Source organism: Natrix helvetica (genome assembly GCF_964273705.1).
Source record: "Natrix helvetica genome assembly, chromosome: 8".
In the NCBI taxonomy this organism is placed as follows: Eukaryota; Metazoa; Chordata; class Lepidosauria; order Squamata; family Natricidae; genus Natrix; species Natrix helvetica.
The window spans coordinates 18,392,424-18,412,165 of record NC_138559.1 but is presented as its reverse complement, the minus strand read 5'-3'; the positions used below and the strand labels follow the sequence as shown (position 1 = coordinate 18,412,165).

General features: G+C 43.1%; 1 protein-coding gene and 1 long non-coding RNA gene across 2 annotated transcripts; both read left to right on the top strand.

The window, feature by feature from the left end:
* The first annotated feature begins 4,261 nt into the window (after positions 1–4,261).
* Positions 4,262–9,066, top strand: LOC309396121. The gene is made up of 4 exons (XR_014176051.1): positions 4,262–4,379; positions 6,463–6,642; positions 7,977–8,156; positions 8,604–9,066. It is a non-coding gene; the product is annotated as an uncharacterized lncRNA (long non-coding RNA).
* A 1,613-nt stretch (positions 9,067–10,679) lies between these two features.
* LOC309396120 (kunitz-type serine protease inhibitor bitisilin-3-like) lies at positions 10,680–16,746 on the top strand. The gene is made up of 5 exons (XM_081960921.1): positions 10,680–10,756; positions 13,580–13,647; positions 14,933–15,112; positions 16,011–16,190; positions 16,639–16,746. The coding sequence occupies exons 3-5, from the start codon at positions 14,947–14,949 to the stop codon at positions 16,647–16,649; spliced, it is 357 nt and encodes a 118-aa protein (XP_081817047.1). The 5' UTR covers positions 10,680–10,756; positions 13,580–13,647; positions 14,933–14,946; the 3' UTR covers positions 16,650–16,746.
* The last annotated feature ends 2,996 nt before the right edge of the window (positions 16,747–19,742 follow it).

Below are 19,742 nucleotides of genomic sequence, written 5' to 3'. Positions count from 1 at the left end.
TGCTCTCATTGATAACATCCTTTGAGAGATGGCATGGATTAAGCAGCTGAGGAAGGAATCGGAACTTTCATAGATCCTCCCACAGAAACACCTTGCATGCATCCGATTCTAAGCATACTCATAAATAAACCTACAAGTACTTGGAATATTCTGTCTCCTAACTCTTATTTGCAATTCTCCATTTATTCTGTCAGGCCACTGACCACATTGCAAACCGGACACCCCACACCAGAGCATTCAGTGAATATATCAGACACATGGAATATTGAAATGTCTTGACCAGAGATACATAAAATAACACTCAGAATAATACAAAAAAGAATTATTCTGAGTCACCTCTTAGGTCTAGGGTTAGCATTCAGGACAGTATCAGCAATGATTGGGGGACTGCTCCATTTTCATGAAAGGCATTTAGGTAGATGAAGGAGGACTCCTTTTGGGGATGAGGGCATGATTCAAATTTGGGGGATCTGGTGATTCTGATAGAAACATGCTAAACCAAATCCATGGACAACCCCTCTCTTTCTCCCTCCCTCCCTTCCCACTTGTCATTATTATAATGGAAGGCGGGAATAGTAACACTGAACCTTCAGATCCTGCTTTATTGATTGTGTTGTTTATTATTTGGAACTGATCTATATATATATAAGTATGTAAAGATGTTCTAAAATTCAAAAACTATACATTTAAGAACAATGTAAACACTGAAATTTTCAAAGGACTAAAATTACATGCCAACAAGATAATGGTAGAAGGTGGGATAAGTGCATAAAAGACACAAGAACATACAGAAAACACCTTTGGGAAGGTCCTTGCAGATCTTTTCAACAAATTTGGGACATGTGATGCTCTGGGAAGCGGGAATAGATGTGAACACTCCAAAAAGGTTCGCCTGGTGCGCCAATTGCGCCCCCTACTGGACCGGGATGCCTTGCGCACAGTCACTCATGCGCTGGTGACGTCTCGCTTGGACTACTGTAACGCTCTCTACATGGGGCTTCCCTTGAAATGCACCCGGAGGCTGCAGTTGGTCCAGAATGCAGCCGCGTGGGTAATTATGGGGAGTACTAGGTACTCCCATGTGACACCGCTCCTGCGCGAGCTGCACTGGCTTCCTGTGGTCTATCGGGTGCGTTTCAAGGTTTTGATAACTATCTTTAAAGCGCTCCATGGCTTAGGACCTAGTTACTTGCGGGATCGTATTCTGCCCCATACATCCCTGCGACCAATTCGCTCGCACAGAGAGGGCCTCCTCCAGGTGCCGTCCGCTAGACAGTGTCGTGGGGCGGCGCCTAGGAGTAGAGCCTTCTCTGTGGCGGGCCCAGCCCTGTGGAATGACCTCCCTCCGGATATTAGGAATACCTCTGACCTCCGCTCCTTCCGTATTAAGCTTAAGACCCACCTATTCCAAGCAGCTGGCCTGGCTCAACTTTGATCTAACCATATCGCTCCTGACGGGTTTTTTAACTGGGTATTTTAATTATATTTAATTTCTAGGGGTTTTATATTCTGTATTTTAATTGTTTTCATCAATCGACCTCCTCCTTGTGTATGTTTCAGTGTATGTCTTTGCTATATGTTTGTTTTGTTTACATATTTATTTCGTATGTTTTGTTGTACGCCGCCCCGAGTCCTTCGGGAGAGGGTGCGGCTAAGAAATAAATATATTATTATTATTATTTATTATTATAATTGGCATAAGGTTCCCATGACCGATATATGGACACACCTGTCCTTGGCTACTACTGGCCTTGCAGGAGTTAGGCATTAATAAAGATGAGCAAGAAGACTTCATCTCTGGGATGGAGGGAGCCTCGGGAAGAACAAGAGACTGAGTAATGGTGTCAGGGTTCCAACCAATGCCCTAATAAGACCAGGAGCCTCAAACCATTGTGTAAGGAGAATCCTGAACTGCTCTCGAGTTGCCAATTGGGAAACGAATCTGCTCCTTCCACACCAGGCATACAAGATATCAACAGATTCCCAAGGGATGGGCAGCTGTCACATACATTGGAGAAGGTGATTTATGGATGCGACTTGTGATCTTGAGGAGCTACCAGGGGAAGAGGGCATCTACAGATCTACATTTTAGAAGTGTCCACAGCCCAGAGTCATGTGGTTGAGATGTACTGCTATAAAAGCGAAGCAAAGCTTTATTCTCAAAGCCTACAACCTGTTATTCCTGGGAATTTGGGAGGGGCGGATGAAGCTGATATAGCAGTATATGGGAAATGACATTGGGAAATCAGAAGAGTTTCCTAGCTTAGGATCAAATAAAAGCAAGGGGAAGCCCGTAGCTGAATAACAGACAAGAAACTTACAAGAGATTTTGCCATAAATTATCAGTTGGTTAAAATGAGATGGTGGAAGATTTGTACTTTTAGATTCGCAAGATTCTCTTAATGTAGCTTTAGAAAAAAAAAAGTAGAATAAGCTCTCTTATCTGATTTACTTGGGGGTATCAGCCCAGAATCAAAGTCACAAGATTTCAAGGCAGGAGGCAAGCCACATAGAATCTGGGGAAACTATCAGTTGTTGCCAAGAAAGGCTTGAGCTCTCTGCTCTTCTTAAATAGAAGCAGCCCTAGTTTTGCTTATTTGGAAGAATGAGGTTCCTTTTTTTTGCAAGGAGCCTTGCCAAATGATCTTGCTCTGCTCCGCCCTGCCCTGCTCTGCCACTGATGAGCCCTTGCTCCCACTCCTCATCCTCAGAGATCAGCGCTAGCACCAGCCGAGTCTCCTGGTTGTTGCGCAGCACAACCTACTCTTCCTGCAGCAGCTCATGTAGCTGTTCATCCAGCTACTCTGGAACGGGGCACATTGTTAGTTCTCCTCATAAGAGGTTGGGCTGGCTATGAGACTTGGTAAAACACGTATTAAATATGGGATGATGCATGTTTAAAAATTAACCATATTGAAATGCTGGTAGAAAGATGGGTGGTAGTTTGTCCTTGACTGTATGGCACGGAGTAAGAAAAAATGGTCGTATAAGAGCGGCAGGTGGTGCAAAATCAGTCTAGCTCTCTCCTTTCATATCTTTCCTCATTCCTTCAATTTAATTCGGGTACGATTTGTTACTCATTTGCTACACTCTATATGGATGATTGGGGAAACTGTACTCAGGGTCCCTAGGTATGACCTCCTTGTTCCAACTACATGAATGCCCAGGTCTACTTCCCTACTGAACACTATAAAATGGCTCAACTCAAAATTGGATTTTTCCTTTCAGGACAAGAATTCGAAAAGCATGCTCCTCACTTTTGGATTGCTCATTTTCTACTTTCAGGATGTCTCTTCTGAAGGTAGGTAGATAAGACCTGTCTGTTCTCTCCAAACATGACAGGAATATTTGCTTGACCTTCCTCCCTCACATTCAACTCTTTTGAGATAGCTATTGTTGAAGGATAGTGGGAATGATTGATGTGTGTTCAAGGAAGCCAGTTTCTGGACTGGATCATCTGAAACAAACAGAATAAAAGTTCCTTTTCTGCAGTATTTCAGTTGGTCCTTAATTGAGGGGTAACTATTGTGGAATGTCACCATTATTCAAATTTGGGGGAAATGAACATTCTGACAAAGTTTTAAAAGGTTAAAATATTTTTTTTGTTCTATTTCCTTTCATTAGCTTTCCTATGAATAATACATTCTTCCTAAAACCTACAACTACTGTTTTTTTATACATCAACAAGCAACAATGTATTTGGGAGGTGGTATATAAACAACAGTTATTTTTTCAACTCTAAGCAGGCACCATAAATACTTAAATCCAGAAAGGGCTTCTCCTCTATCTGCCGGAATACAAGCCATAACCTTCAAGCAAATGGGATGAAAGCGCTCCTTAATGACTTTCTCGATCCTTCGCCTGGGGTCTCAGGAATGGCAGGGTGGTGATGTCTGGTGATCGGCTTATGGGTAGATGAGCTTGCGTCTGCCAGGCTGAACTTCAGTTCCTTGCAGGGCTGCTAATGGCAATTGGGAATGACTCATCTTTGAGTATTCTCACTATGTTAGGGCAGACAAAGTGTTTTCACTCTTTCTGATGTTTGGAGCGGATTGCTCAGGATTTACTTTTTCAGTAGATGCTCAAATATTCACGTTGCCCTGGACTCTGGAGTCAGAATACAGTATATTTTCATGAGGTGATATTCTGGATTTCCTTAAAAGGGACAGTCTGTTTTATTTTCTTGTTTTCACTTTCAGATGTATATCCCACGAAATGTACACATACCCCTACAATAGGATTATGTGAACACCATTTATCTCGCTACTTTTACAACACAGCAACTAAGAGGTGTATGATGTTCATTTATAGTGGATGTGGAGGCAATGACAATAACTTCGAATCTTTGAACAAATGCATAAGAGAATGTCAAAGTCGTGGTAAGGAAGAAAGTGAAATCTTTTCAATGGTGCACTAATATAAAAAATTATAAGCTTTGCTATTAATAATACAGTCTTCCTAAAACCTTCAGCTACTCTTTTTTATACATCAATAAACAACAGATGAATCAGAATCAGAATAGACCTGTAAGGGACCTAGGAGGTCTTCTAGTCCAGCCCCTTGCTCAAGCAGGATACCCTATACCAGGGGTGTCCAAACTTGGGAACTTTAAGACTTGTGGACTTCAACTCCCAGAATTCCCCAGCCAGCTGGGGAATTCTGGGAGTTGAAGTCCACAAGTCTTAAAGTTCCCAAGTTTGGACACCCCTGCCCTATACCATTTCAAACAAGTGACTGTCCAGTCTCTTCTTAACAACCTGATGAAGCACCCAGGACTTCTGAAGTCAAGTTGTTCCACTGGTTAATTGACATCACTGCTAGGAAGTTTCTCCTTAACTCCAGGTTGCTTCTCTCCTTGAGTGGTTTCCATTGTTTCTTGTCCTGCCCTCTGGTGCTTTGGAAAATGAATTGCCCCACTCCTCTTTTTGGCAGCCTCTGAAATACTGAAATACTGCCACCCTTATTCCTTCTTTTCTCTAGACTATCCAAACCCAAATCTTGCAACCTTTCTTTGTATCTTTTCCAAAGTCTCAGTATCTTTTTTGTAATGTGGTGACCAAAGATTTCTCTCACTATGATTGAGTCCCTATTTATTTATTTATTTATTTATTTATTTATTTATTTATTTATTTATTTATTTATTTATTTATTTATTTATTTATTTATTTATTTATTTATTTGATTTGATTTGATTTGATTTGATTTGTTAGCCGCTCCCTCTCCACAAGGGACTCGGGGCGGCGTACAATAAATAAAAGCACATATATATATTACACGGAGGAGGTAACAACCATTACAATACATAAAATAATAATAATGAGATTAGGAATTAAAATTCCCCAGTTTAAAATTACTGATTTAAAACGACTGTCAGGAGGAATAAGATGGAATTATGGTTGAGCCAGGCCAGATAGTTGAAAAAGGTGGGTCTTGAGTTTTGAACGGAAGGAGCGGAGGTCGGTGGTAATCCTAATGTCGAGGGCGAGGTCATTCCAAAGGGCTGGGCCCATCACAGAAAAGGCCCTACTCCTGGGTGTCGCCCTCTGGCATTGTTTAGTGGACGGCACCCGGAGAAGTCCCTCTCTGTGAGAGCGGATTGGTCGTAGGGATGTATGGGGCAGGATGCGATCCCGCAGGTAGCTAGGTCCTGTGCCATGGAGCGCTTTGAAGATGGTAATCAAAACCTTGAAACGCACCCGATAGGCCACAGGAAGCCAATGCAGCTCGCGCAGGAGAGGTTTTATATGGGAGTATCTAGTACTCCCCATAATCACCCGCGCGGCCGCATTCTGGACCAACTGTAGTCTTCGAGTGCATCTCAAGGTAAGCCCCATGGTTTTTGCGCCATACCAACATGCAGAGCAATGTATTTGGGAACTGAAAAGTAGACAATATATAAATTTTCCAACACTAAGCAGACGCCACAAATACATAAACCTAGTTGAAGAGAATGTCCATGTGATATCTTTGCAAGATGAGGAAAGGGAATGGACACCTACCCCACCAATTCCAGATGCCCCTCCTTCAAGTGTTGAATGCCAGTTCCGGAAGGGGTTTGTCCTTCTGTCTGTTGGAATACAAGCCCTAATCTTCAAGCAAATGGGAGGAAACCTCTCTCTGATGACCTCCTCAGTCCATCCTAGAAGTCTAGAATTTCAGGATTTGGGACCTGGTTCCTCCTTAGGGGTACAGCAGCTTCAGTACAAGCTGGTCTTCAGGTATTTGAGGGATTCCAATGGCAATTGGCAATGACTCAAATTTGAGTATTCTCACTATCTTTTGTTTCACTTTTTCTGACCTTTGGAGCTGATTGCTCAGGATCTACCGTACCTTTCCAGTATATGCTCAAATATTCATTTTGCCCTGTAGTCTGGAGTCAGAATACAATATATATTCATGCAATGATCTTCCGGGTTTTCTTAAGGGGGACAGTCCATCTTATTTTCCGTTTTGCATTTTCAGGTAAATCTGCAGAGATATGTAATCTTCCCGCAGAAGTAGGACGGTGCAGAGCTTCATTTCCTCGTTTTTATTTTAATACAGCAACTGGGAACTGTGAGGCATTCACTTATGGCGGATGTAGAGGAAATGAAAACAACTTTGTATATTTGTCTCAATGCAGAGCTACATGTCAAAATTCTGGTAAGGTAGAAACGTTAATCTTTGCCTTGTCATAACCATTAAAACAAATAACATATTACTCTTGTCTACAATCATTGATCTGAAAACTCTTCAATATCTTTATAAATGATGAGGAAAAAAGAAGGGGAACTCATCAAATTTTCAGATGACACTAAACTGGTGGGAATAGCCAACACCCCAGAAGATAAAATCAGGTTCCAAAAAGATATTAACAGACTGGAACAATGGGCCTCATGCAACAAAATGAATTTTAATGTGAAGAAAAGCAAAGCTTTACATTTAGGCAGGAAAAATCAGAGTTATAAGTATATAGATTAAGTGAGACGTGACTCTAAAACAGAGACACCTTGGAATCCTAGTGGATGACCATTTGAATATGAGCCAGCTATGTGCAGCTGCCGCCGCCGCCGCCAAAAAACCTAATATAATCCTGAGTTATATAAACAGAGGCATAGAATCAAGATCATGTAAACTATTAGTGTTGCTTTACAAATCCTAGTAAGGCCTCACCTTGAATACTACAACCAATTTTGGTCACCATACTACAAAAAAGTATGACGTGGACTCTACAAATACTTAAATCTGGGCGAAGAGAAGATCCATGTGAAGTGGTTGGAAGAGGGGGGAAAGGGAATGGACACTCCCCCCCTTCCAGGTGCCCCCCTCCAAGTGTTGAATGCCCAGCTCCAGAAGGGGTTTCTCCTTCTGTCTGTTGGAATACAAGCACTAACCTTCAAACCAATGGGAGGAAACCTCTCCCTGATGATATTCTCAGTCCGTCCCAGCAGGCTGATCTCAGGAATGGGGGGGCCTGCTGCCTCATCTTAGGGGTACAGCAGCTTGTGTCTGCCAAGGTGGTCTTCAGTTATTTGAGGGCTATCTGCATGGCTGCACTTACATGGCTTCTAATGGCCATTGGCATTACATGGCTCCTAATGGCCATTGGCATTACATGGCTTCTAATGGCCATGGCTTCTAATGGCCATTGACACAAATCTGGGTGGTCTCACTATGTTAAGGCAGGCAAATTGTTTTCGCTTTTTCTGACATTTGGAGCAGATTTCTCAGGATCTAGTTTCCCAGTAGATCACGGGTGTCAAACTCGCTGCATCACATTGCCATTACGTGTTGTATTGTGACGTCTTCCCTTTGCAGAGCTGTGATTCATGTGATGTATCTGGCCCGTGGGCCGCCCATTTGACACCTCTGCAGATGGTCAGATAGACACGTTACCCTGTACTCTGGAGTCTGAACACAAATATATTTTTATGCGATGATCTTCTAGGCTTCCTTAAGGAGGACAGTCTGTCTTATTTACCTCTCTTCAATTTCAGTACTATTTCCCGAGAAATGTACATTTCGCCCAACAATAGGACCATGCAGGAAGCCTACTGTTCGCTTTTTTTTCGACACAGTAACTGGGGACTGTTCGATGTTTGTTTATAGTGGATGTGGAGGGAATGAAAACAACTTCTTATCCGAAGAAGAATGCATAAAAGAATGTAAAATTACTGGTAAGTACTTTGCAATCTAGGTTCTGTACTAGCAATAGGAGAAATTGGAGCTCATTATTGGGATCAATCAATCAATCAAACTGGGACATGCATGAATTTTGTTTTTAGTAGATGTGGAGGGAATGAAAACAACTATTTAACTGAAGAAGAATGCCTAAAAGATTGTAAAAGCAAGGTAGGGAAGTTTTGCAATCTAGGTTCTGTACTAGTAATAGGCGAAACTGGAGCTCATTATTGGGATCAATCAGTAAACATTTAGAAAGTTAAAAACATGAAAAGAACTTTCATAGAGAAGTGCCCTAGAATAGCTTTTGGTTTTTACGGTTGTCCCTGAAAATGGTTATGTGAGCATTGCCACACTCAATTGTCAAAGAGGATCACATAGCGATTACACACACGACTGAAAAATCTACTGTTGATAACTTCTTTTCATTATTTCCTTTCCAGGGCAAGGCTGACTCCAATTCCTGATTGGGTTGATAGATGGGGTGGATTCAGCAGCTGGAGAAGGAATCCAAACTTCCATGGACTCTCCCCACTGAAACACTTTGCATGCATGGAATTCTAAGCATTCTGCTAAACATACAAATGCTTTGACCCCCACAATAGTCTGTCTCTAAAGTACTGTTTCCATGGTTCCTTTCATTCTTTTAGGCCATTGACAACATTGCAATCAGGACACCCAAAAACAGAATATTCAGTGAACTTATCAGATACCGGGAATATTAAAATACATTTTGCAGTAACAGAGAATGTTGACCGTCTGATCCGGTAGGAATATTAGGTTGGCCTTCCCCTCTCAGTCAGCCCTTTTGATATATGTCACTCAGGAACTCTATCCTATGGTTGAAGGATAGGAGAACGATTGGTGTAAGGTTTTGTAGTTTTGTATATCCACGTACAAGATGACTTCCCTCCACATCGAACAATGACGACTTAGATAGAATAGAATAACAGAGTTGGAAGGGACCTTGGAGGTCTTCTAGTCCACCCTCCTGTTTAGGCAGGAAACCCTACACCACTTCAGACAAATGATTATCCAACATTTTCTTTAAAACCTCCGGTGTTGGAGCATTCACAACTTCTGAAGGCAAGTTGTTCCACTGATTAATTGTTCTCACTGTCAGAAAATTTCTCCTCAGTTCTGGATTGCTTCTCTCCTGGATTAGTTTCCATCCACACTGGGGCGGAGAGCGGGGCTGCTTCCCCGGGGTTCATGTGTAGCTCCACCCATCGTAGATGAGGCTCTCCTGCCTGCAGGGCAAGCCCTTCTACAGGTGCAAGTGGGCGCTGAGCCAGAGGGGAGGAAGAGGAGGATCCGAGTAAGGTCCTGGGCTGTTTCCCTCTTGCCGTCTGCCCCATTTCATTCCTGCTCCGCCCTCACGTCTCCCTGAGCCTCTAATGAATATTAATGAGAAGGAGGGTGAGGGGAAAAAATTAATCTGCCTGGTCCTTCGATGGCTGCAGCAGTAACGATATAAAATCTAATTATCCATCCCAAAATTTCTAAACCCTCCACTCAGACTGACAGTCTTGGTTGGTTGAAGGCTTATCGTTCCAAGGAGCAAAGTGCTCAAGGCTTGATAATAACACACACGTGCAACCTCTCTCTCTTTTTCTTGCACACACCTCCTTCCCTCGCTCGGCTGCTACTGCCGGGGTGCCCCCAGGGCAAGCAAGGGGGAAGGAGAGGGGCAGGGGAAAGGAGGTACACACGATAAAGCAGCCCCCGCCACTAAGGGCGAATGGGAGTGCTCCTCCGAGCATCCTCTTGTCTCTGCTTAACTTGCTGCCATCGTTTCTTCAGCCCTTGTGACCAGGCAACGCAGGGGAGGAGCGGGAGGAAAAGTAGCAGGAGGCGGGTGGGCGAAGAGAGAGAGAGAGAAGGAACTTGCCCTCCTGCACACTGTCTTCATCCAGACACGCAGCACAGGCCTGCTACAACATGCATCTTGCTGTGCCCGCCCCAACAAGTGAAGGAGGCGGCAGCCACAATCTGCCCATCTGTGTTCAAACCAGTTCGCCTCATCTCTCCCTGCCCATCCTCCCTGGAGAGGGAGGGAAGGTCTCTCCCAAGACCGGCTTCTTTCCTGCCCTCCTGTGACATCAGTCCGTTGAGTTACGAGGAGCCCACTGAGTGACAGGAGAGCTCTCTCTCCCCCTTACTTGGGTGGGTGCCTCTGCCGGCTCCAAGAAGCACCAAAGGTTCCCGGGGTGAGAAGGTGATGTGGTCGGTCAGTCCAGTATGTGCCAAGCAGAGAATCCCCGGGCGCTTATCCTTAGAAATGACCCCCCCCCACCTGCAGTAGGACCCCTGCTTCTACCTGAGTGCTGAACAGTACATGTCCCCCCTACACACACACTGGTGGCAACCCAGTAGTAGCAGCCAAGCAAGGGAAGGAGAGGGGCCAGAGAACGAAGCGGGTGTGGTGCACCCAGAGCCACTACTTCCATCTTCGGCTGTTGCGAAGAAGCGGCAGCTCAGGGTGTGCCACGCCCACTTCATTCTCTTTGAGAGCTGCTTTGCACCTTGTTTGCAAACCCGCCCTTGGAACTCACCGCCCCCTCCCCCACTTGGAGCTCCAGATAGCTGGCGAAAGGTGAGCGAGAATCCCCCTCAGCATTTTTCCTGCCAGTGGAAAAAGTGCTGAGATCTCACCCCCACTGCCCTCCCCGCGGCTTGGAGCTGCAAGGGGAGGGGGGCGCCTGAAATGCCGGAGGCTTCGGGGGATGCTGGCTGGGGTGTGTGTGTGTGCTAGGCTAGCATGAATGCTTACCTGTGTGTAGGCAGGAGGAGGCAGTTTTGTGGATGCACGTAGTGAAGGTGAGGGAGGGTGAGCATTGGAGTGGGCTGGTTCAGGGGCGTGGCCAGCCAGCGCAACCCATGCCCAATTACCACTACCTGTTCTCCCAAACTGGTCTCGAAAGGAACAACCCACCTCTGGTCTGGGTGAACAATCAGTTGTTGCCAATAAAGAGGCGTGACCTCTGTTCTTCTTAAGCAGAAGCAGCCCCAGTGGTGCTTATTTGGAAGAATGAGGCTCCTTTCTTGCGAAGAGCCTTGCAGAATGTTCTTGCTCTGCTCTACCAGTGTTGAGTCCTTGCTCAGACTCCTTATCTTCAGAGAGCAGAACCAGCACCAGGACCAACTGGATCTCTTGTTTTCTGGGCATCACAACATCCTCATTCTTCAGCAACTCAGGGAGCAGTTCACCCAGGTTTTCTGGAATGCTCATTCTTGGTCTCCCTATCAAAGGCCGAGCTGGCCATGGCACCTGGTAAAATGTACGAAAGACGGGATGACACATTTTAACCTATTCAAATGCTGGTAGAAAGTTAGAAAAGAAGTTTGGGCTCCCTGATATGTCATGAAAAAAGAGAAAGTGAGTGTAATAAGAGTAGGATTTTGCCAACTTTGCTCTATGGAACTGAAAGTTGGGACACCTGGCTGGGACACCCCAGGAAGATAAACAGATGGGAAAGGCGTGCGTAAACTGTGTGATAGAACAACAAGGGATAAGGTCAAGAGTTTATATTGTGGAATGAATAAAGAAGTAAATTAAGGTGATTCAGTGAAGTAGAGGAAATAAATTGCAAAAGAAGTAAAGGATAAAAAAGCAAATGGTTCACGAGAAAGGCATAGAGTTAAGAGTCATGTGGGTCGGGACCCCTTTGGGGGTTGAATGGCCCTTTCAGAGGGATCGCCTAAGACCATCGGAATACACATATTTTCAATGGTCTTAGGAACCGAGACACTGCTCCTCTATGGTTGGGGGTCACCACAACGAGGACCTGTATTAAAAGGTCGCGGCATTGGGAAGGTTGAGAACCACTGGATTAGACAAAACCCTGGAAAGAAAAAGATGAGAACTTTCATTGTGCAAATGTACAGAAGAGTAGAGAGCTGATAAAAACAAATGTGGTTTGCAAGGACAGAAAGATAAAACGACTGGGAGGAGGTGGTGCTGGTAGTTGTATCTCCTTCCTTTGCATCCCTTTCCTCATGCCTTCATTTAATTAGGGTACAATTGCTTGCTTATTTGCCATGGTCTATGTAGAACCTGTTTATGGATGACAGGTGGACCTGTAATCAGGATCGCTACTTATGACCTCTTTGTTCCAGTTTATTACAGTCAATAAACTTCTAAAAAGTCGATCCCTCGTTCTAAAGAAGCTTATCGACTCCTAATAAAACTTACTGTTCTGTAGTATTCCGAGTCGGTCGTTGGACTGTAAAATATTATTCAGATTTTGGGGAATGGACCTTGGTGTTCCAACCACATGAATGCCCAGGTGTACTTCACTGTTGCATAATTAATAAAATGGCTCAACTTCGCATCAAACACTTGCTTTCATCACCATGGTTCATTCGAACTGCATGTTCCTGACTTTTGGACTGCTCATTTTCTGCTTTCAGGATGCCTGTTCTGAAGGTAGGTAAATAAGATGTTTCTTTTCCCTACATACAATCTGCTTGAAAATGTCCCGTTCTCTCCCAACATTAACAACAGAGTTGGATGTTGGAAGGACTCTTAACAAATGGTATTTATTTTACGAAGCCAGTTTCTGGACTGGATCATCTGAAACAAACAGAATAAAAGTTCCTTTTCTGCAGTATTTCAGTTGGTCCTTAATTGAGGGGTAACTATTGTGGGATGTCACCATTATTCACATTTGGGGGAAATGAACATTCTGACAAAGTTTTAAAAGGTTAAAATAATTTTTTGTTCTATTTCCTTTCATTAGCTTTCCTATGAATAATACATTCTTCCTAAAACCTACAACTACTGTTTTTTTTATACATCAACAAGCAACAATGTATTTGGGAGCTGGTAGATAAACAACATATTATTTTTTTCTACTCTTAAGCAGGCACCATAAATACTTAAATCCAGAAAGGGCTTCTCCTCTATCTGCCGGAATACAAGTCATAACCTTCAAGCAAATGGGATGAAAGCTTTTTCTAATGACTTTCTCAATCCTTCCCAGAAGTCTCAGGAATGGTGGGGTAGTAGTGACTCTGCTTATGGGTAGATGAGCTTGCGTCTGCCAGGCTGAACTTCAGTTCCTTGCAGGGCTTCTAATGGCAATTGGGAATGACTGAGTATTCTCACTATGTTAGGGCAGACAACGTGTTTTCACTCATTCTGATGTTTGGAGCGGATTGCTCAGGATTTACTTTTCCAGTAGATGCTCAAATATTCACGTTGCCCTGGACTCTGGAGTCAGAATACAGTATATTTTCATGAGGTGATATTCTGGATTTCCTTAAAAGGGACAGTCTGTTTTATTTTCTTGTTTTCACTTTCAGTTGTATATCCCACGAAATGTACACATACCCCTACAATAGGACTATGTGAAGGGCATATATCTCGCTACTTTTTCAACACAGCAACTAAGACATGTATGATGTTCCTTTATAGTGGATGTGGAGGCAATGACAATAACTTCGAAACTTTGAACAAATGCATAAGAGAATGTCAACGTCATGGTAAGGAAGAAAGTGAAGTCTTTCCAATGGTGCGCTAATATAACAAAAAAAAAAAAAAAAAGCTTTCCTATTAATAATACAGTCTTCCTAAAACCTTCAGCTACTGTTTTTTGTACAATAAGCAACAGATGAATCAGAATCAGAATAGACCTGTAAGGGACCTAGGAGGTCTTCTAGTCCAGCCCCTTCCTGAAGCAGGATACCCTATACCAGTGATGGCACAGGTGGCACGCGGAGCCATTTGTCAGGGCACGTGAGGCGCTGCCCTGTCAGCTGGCCAGCGCGCATGTGAGTACTGGCCAGCTGAGTCCACCCTTTTTTAAAGCCATTTTTCACCTTCACCTTCACCCAAGCTCCAGAGCCTTTATAGGAACCTGGGGAGGGCGAAAAGAGCCTCGCCCCCCCCGGAGGTCCTCCAGAGGCTTCATGAGCTTCCCTGAAGCCTCCGGAGCACAAAAAAAAAGGCCCCAAGGGGCATACTGGGAGTTCGGGAACGGACTTCCGGTTTGCTCGGAGGTTCGTTTTGACTGCTTTGGAGGCTTCAGGGAAGCATCCTGAAGGTCCCTCATGCCTTCGGAGCGCTCAAAACGACCCTCTGAGCAAACCCGTAGTCCGTTTCCAAATTTCCGGTTTGCCCGTAGGGCCGTTTTTTTGCACTCCGGAGGCTTCAGGGAAGCTCATGAAGCCTCTAGAGGGCATCTGGGGGGGGGAGGCTCTTTTCGCCCTCCCCAGGCTCCTATAAAGCCTCTGGAGCCTGGGGAGGGCAAAAGAAGCATGCAAAAAATGGGGGGGGGGAAACGCCTGTAGTGCGCGCATGCACACTGGGGTAGTGGTTGCACATTGCATTATGGGTGCCGCACGCCCACACACTACCCCCCTGCGATCCCCCCCACTTATGGCACACGAGCCAAAAAAGGTTCACCATCGCTGCCCTATACCAGTCACGTCAAACCTTTTTCTTATGGTGTGCCAAAATTGTGTGCAAGTGCGACAGCATGACGTGTGCCCACTTCATCCTCCCTGCCCACCTGTGCATGCATGCGTGACACCCCCCCCCGTGCATGCACACGTGACTCCCCCCGCACATACCCACATGACCTCCCAAGGCTCCCGAACTTCGTTTCCCAACTTCCGGATGGGTTCGTTTTTCACCCTCCCCAGGCTTCAGGAAAGCCTCTGGAGGCTGGGGAGAGCAAAAGTCAGAACACAATATATATTCATGCAATGATCTTCTGGGTTTTCTTAAGGGGGAGAGTCCGTCTTATTTTCCTCTTTACATTTTCAGGTGGAACTCCAGAGATGTGTAATCTTCCTGCAAAAGTAGGACGGTGCAAAGCTTCGTTTCATCGTTTTTATTTTAATACAGCAACTGGGAACTGTGAGGAATTCATTTTTGGTGGATGTGGAGGAAATAAAAACAACTTTGCATATTGGTCTCAATGCAGAGCTACATGTCAAAATTCTGGTAAGGTAGAAATCTTTGCCTTGTCATAACCATTAAAACAAATAACATATTACTCTTGTCTACAATCATTGATCTGAAAACTCTTCAATATCTTTATAAATGACCAAGATGAGGGAATAGAAGGGGAACTCATCAAATTTTCAGATGATACTAAACTGGTGGGCATAGCCAACACCCCAGAAAATAAACTCAGGTTTCAAAAAGATATTGACACACTGGAACAAGGGCCCCCATGCAGCAAAATCAATTTTAATGTGGAGAAAAGCAAAGCTTTACATTTAGGCAGGAAAAATCAAAGGTGTAAGTATAGATTAAGTGAGATGTGACTCAAAAACAGAGAGACCTTGGGGTCCTAGTGGATGACCATTTGAATATGAGCCAGCAATGTGCAGCAGCAGCCAGAAAAGCTAATATAACCCTGAGTTGTATAAAGAGAGGCATAGAATCAAGATCGTGTAAAGTATTATTGTTGCTTTACAAACCCTAGTAAGACCACACCTTGAATACTGCAACCTATTTTGGTCACCATACTACAAAAAAGATGTTGAGACTTTGGAAAAAGTTCAGAGACAAGCAAGTAAGATGATTAAATGCCTGGAGATTAAAACATATGAAGAACTGTCGGGCTAGACTAAAGAAAAGAATAATTAACGGTTACATGGTAGCAGTATTTTAATATTTGAGCGGCTGCCACAAAGAAGATGGAATCAAATTATTCTCCAAAGCACCAGCGGGCAGGGCAAAAAATAATGGTTGGAAACTAATGAAGGAGAGAAACTACTTGGAATTAAGGAAAAACATCTTAACAGTGAGGACAATTAACCAATGGAACAGCTTGCTTTCAGATGTAGTGGGTGATTCATCAATGGAGGTCTTATTTTCCTCTCTTCAATTTCAGTTCCATTTCCTGAGAAATGTACACTTCGACCAATAATAGGACCATGCAAAACTCCTACTCTTCACTTTTTTTTCGACACAGTAACTGGGGACTGTACGATGTTTGTTTATAGTGGATGTGGTGGGAATGAAAACAACTTCTTATCCGAAGAAGAATGCATAAAAGAATGTAAAATTACTGGTAAGTACTTTGCAATCTAGGTTCTGTACTAGCAATAGGAGAAATTGGAGCTCATTATTGGGATCAATCAATCAATCAAACTGGGACATGCATGAATTTTGTTTTTAGTAGATGTGGAGGGAATGAAAACAACTATTTAACTGAAGAAGAATGCCTAAAAGATTGTAAAAGCAAGGTAGGGAAGTTTTGCAATCTAGGTTCTGTACTAGTAATAGGCGAAACTGGAGCTCATTATTGGGATCAATCAGTAAACATTTAGAAAGTTAAAAACATGAAAAGAACTTTCATAAAGAAGTGCCCTAAAAGTAGCTTTTTGTTTTTACAATTTTCCTTGAAAATGGTTATGTGAGCGTTGCCACACTCAATTGTCAAAGAGGATCACATAGCAATTACACACACAACTGAAAAATCTACTGTTGATAGCTTCTTTTCATTATTTCCTTTCCAGGGCAAGGCTGACTCCAATTCCTGATTGGGTTGATAGATGGGGTGGATTCAGCAGCTGGAGAAGGAATCCAAACTTCCATGGACTATCCCACTGAAACACTTTGCATGCATGGAATTCTAAGCATTCTGTTAAATAAACATACAAATGATTTGAACCCTAACATTCTGCCTCTAAAGTACTGTTTCCATTGCTCCCTTTACTCCGTCAGATCATCAACAACATTGCAAACAGGACACCACAATTTGTTTAGCACTTAACCAGTTTGGAGGTAGGAAGTTAGAGCAGAATTGTACTTCAGATCCTTACATATCAACTCATGATTCCAACTGCATGAAAGTTCAGTTGCATTTCATATTGTGCATACAAAAAGTGGCTTGAGAGAGCACCAGATATTTGTTTGAACATTTGTATTTCACTTCGTGATTATTCAGACTGGTTCACTTTTTAGTTTTAGGTTGCCTCTAACCCAAATTTAGGTTTTTAGGTTCAACCAAAGGCAGAATTTTGTATATCCACATACAAGATGGCCTACCTCCACACTAAACAATGACTTTAAATGGGTGGTGGAAAGCTCTCCCCATTTTAGATTGACTTCATTATTCCCTGTCACCCCTTAATTTTGGGATAACCATATGAACAATGCTTGGAGGCCTGTTCCATTTTCATAAAAGGTACATGAGGACAGGCATATTTTTGGGATGAGCTGGTGTTTCTGAAAGAAAAAGTCTAAACCAAATCTATGGATAAACCATTCCTTCCTTCCCACCTGACACTATTATAATGGGAAGGACTAGTTATCTAGAGAATTTATGGGAGTGGGGTGGGGGTGGGAAGAGCAACAACGCACATACATTTTAGAAGAATTCGCAATCCAGAATCAATTAGAGATGGATCGCTATAGATATTAAGCAAATACATTGAAAAAAATAATAAAATTTTATGTTTGCAGCCTACAGCCTGTTTCCCCTTAGAATTTGGGGAAAGAGTTATGTAATGGTAAATGGGAGATTCAGCAAATATAGAGTTGATAAAAACAAAAGCGGTTTGCAAGGACAGAAAGATATCTCTTTCCTTTGCATCCCATTCCTCATGTTTTCATTTAATTAGGGTACAATTGCTTACTTATTTGCCATGCTCTATGTAGACCTGTTTATGGATGACAGGTGGAACTGTACTCAGGATCGCTACGTATGACCTCTTTTTTCCAGCTACATGAACAGTCAATAAACTTCTAAAAATTCGATCCCTCATTCTAAAGACATTTATCGACTCCCAATAAAATCACTGTTCTGTAGTATTCCCAGTCAGTCCTTGGAGTAACCATTTTCGTATCTGAACAATTTAGATTTTGGGGAAGTGCACCTTGGTGTTCCAATCATATGACTAGGTGTACTTCACTGTTGGATAATTTATAAAATGGCTCTACTCTGCATCAGATATTTGCTTTCACCACTATGATACATTCGAACTGCATGCTCCTGACTTTTGGACTGCTCATTTTCTGCTTTCAGGATGCCTGTTCTCTAGGTAGGTAAATAAAACATTTCTTTTCCCTTCATACCTTTGTGCAATCTGTTTGAAAATGCTCCTTTCTCTTCCAAGATACGATCACATTAACAAGAGTTGATATTGGAGGGATCCCTAATATATGGGATTTACTTTAGGAAATCAGTTTTTGGACTGGATCATCCGAAACAAAAAAAAATAAAAGTCCCTTTTCTGCAGCATTTTGGTCAGTCCTTGTGGGGCAACCATTGTGGGATGTCAGCATTATTCAAATTTTGGGGAAATGGCCATTTTGACAAAGTTTTAAAAGGTTAAACTAAATCTGAGTAGAATTTTTGTTGCATTTTCTTTTATAAGGGTTCCTATGAATGTTCTTCCTAAAACGTACAACTGTTCTTTTTTTATACATCAACAAGGAATAATATTAGATGTGGGTCGAGTGAAGAGGCAGGACACTCTGCTAATACTCAAATGCTTGGACTTTATATTCTTTTTTAATTTTTAGACCTTCTATTTTGTTGTTTCTGTCTAATTTCCAATAGTAGTACCTCTAATGTTAAGATGAATAATAGGGGCAATAGGGGGGATCCTGGGTGCGACAAATTTTTTAAACTTGAGTTGTAATGCTGATAGTTTTTTAGGAGAAGCTTCTGTGGTTTCAGCTGCTCCTTTGTAGCCCTGGAACGGCCTTCTTAATAGTCGGACAAGACACCATGGTTTTATATGACCCTGTGTCCACATCCATGTCTCAGAGAGATCCCTCAATTTGGACAATTTGGGGCTGGTTTCAGGGCCCGCTGTGTTACTGTGGGTCCCTGTTGGCTGGGTGGTTTCAGGTCGGGTTGACTTCTCTCTTTCGTGTCCAGTGGCTTTTTCATGTCATTTGTGCGCAATCTCCGCTTTGATTTCATGCAATTTCGGGTATAAGCTTTCCTATGAATATATTCTTCCTAAAACCTACAGCCACTGTTTTTTTGTACATCTGCAAAGAGGAACCGATGCAGAGCAATGTACAAGTAGCCCTCGACTTACAACAGTTCACTTAGTAACCAAAATTACAAGGGCACTGAAAAAAGTGATTTAGGACCATTTTTCAGACTTACGCCCAATGCAGCAGCCTCATGGTCACTGTGATTTACATTTGGATGCTTGACCACTGACTCACGTTTACGACTGTTCCAGTGCCCTTGGGCCACACGGTTACATTTTACAACTGTTGGAAGAAATGTCCTTCTGGGTTCGGCTCCAAGTGGGGAAAAAGACACTGGAGACATGGAGGCTGCTTGGAAAGATGGTTTTAATGGTGGACAGGACCGCATGGCTTGAGTCCTGAACAGAAAAGGTGATCACATGCTTCAATGTTGGTGGAGAAGAAGAGAAGGGAAGAGAAGAGCCTTGCAGGGCTTTTTATAATCTGTTCTGCCCCACCTCTCTGTTTCCTGTTCCTGTGTAAGAAATGTATTCTGATTGGTTGCCAGACTCCCATGGGCCCGTGCAAGGGCAACCCTCTAGGCTGAGTTTGAATCCAGGTTTGATTGAGTTCAGATGCCATGTGGTCAGTTGAGTAAAGGCTTATTATCCTGCCTTAATCCCATCAC

Bases quoted from the DNA above. Each gene is read 5' to 3' on its own strand.
- LOC309396120 (XM_081960921.1), top strand. From the start codon at position 14,947: ATGTGTAATCTTCCTGCAAAAGTAGGACGGTGCAAAGCTTCGTTTCAT. The intron at 15,113-16,010 runs GTAAGGTAGAAA...CTTCAATTTCAG, and splicing joins AGCTACATGTCAAAATTCTG to TTCCATTTCCTGAGAAATGT.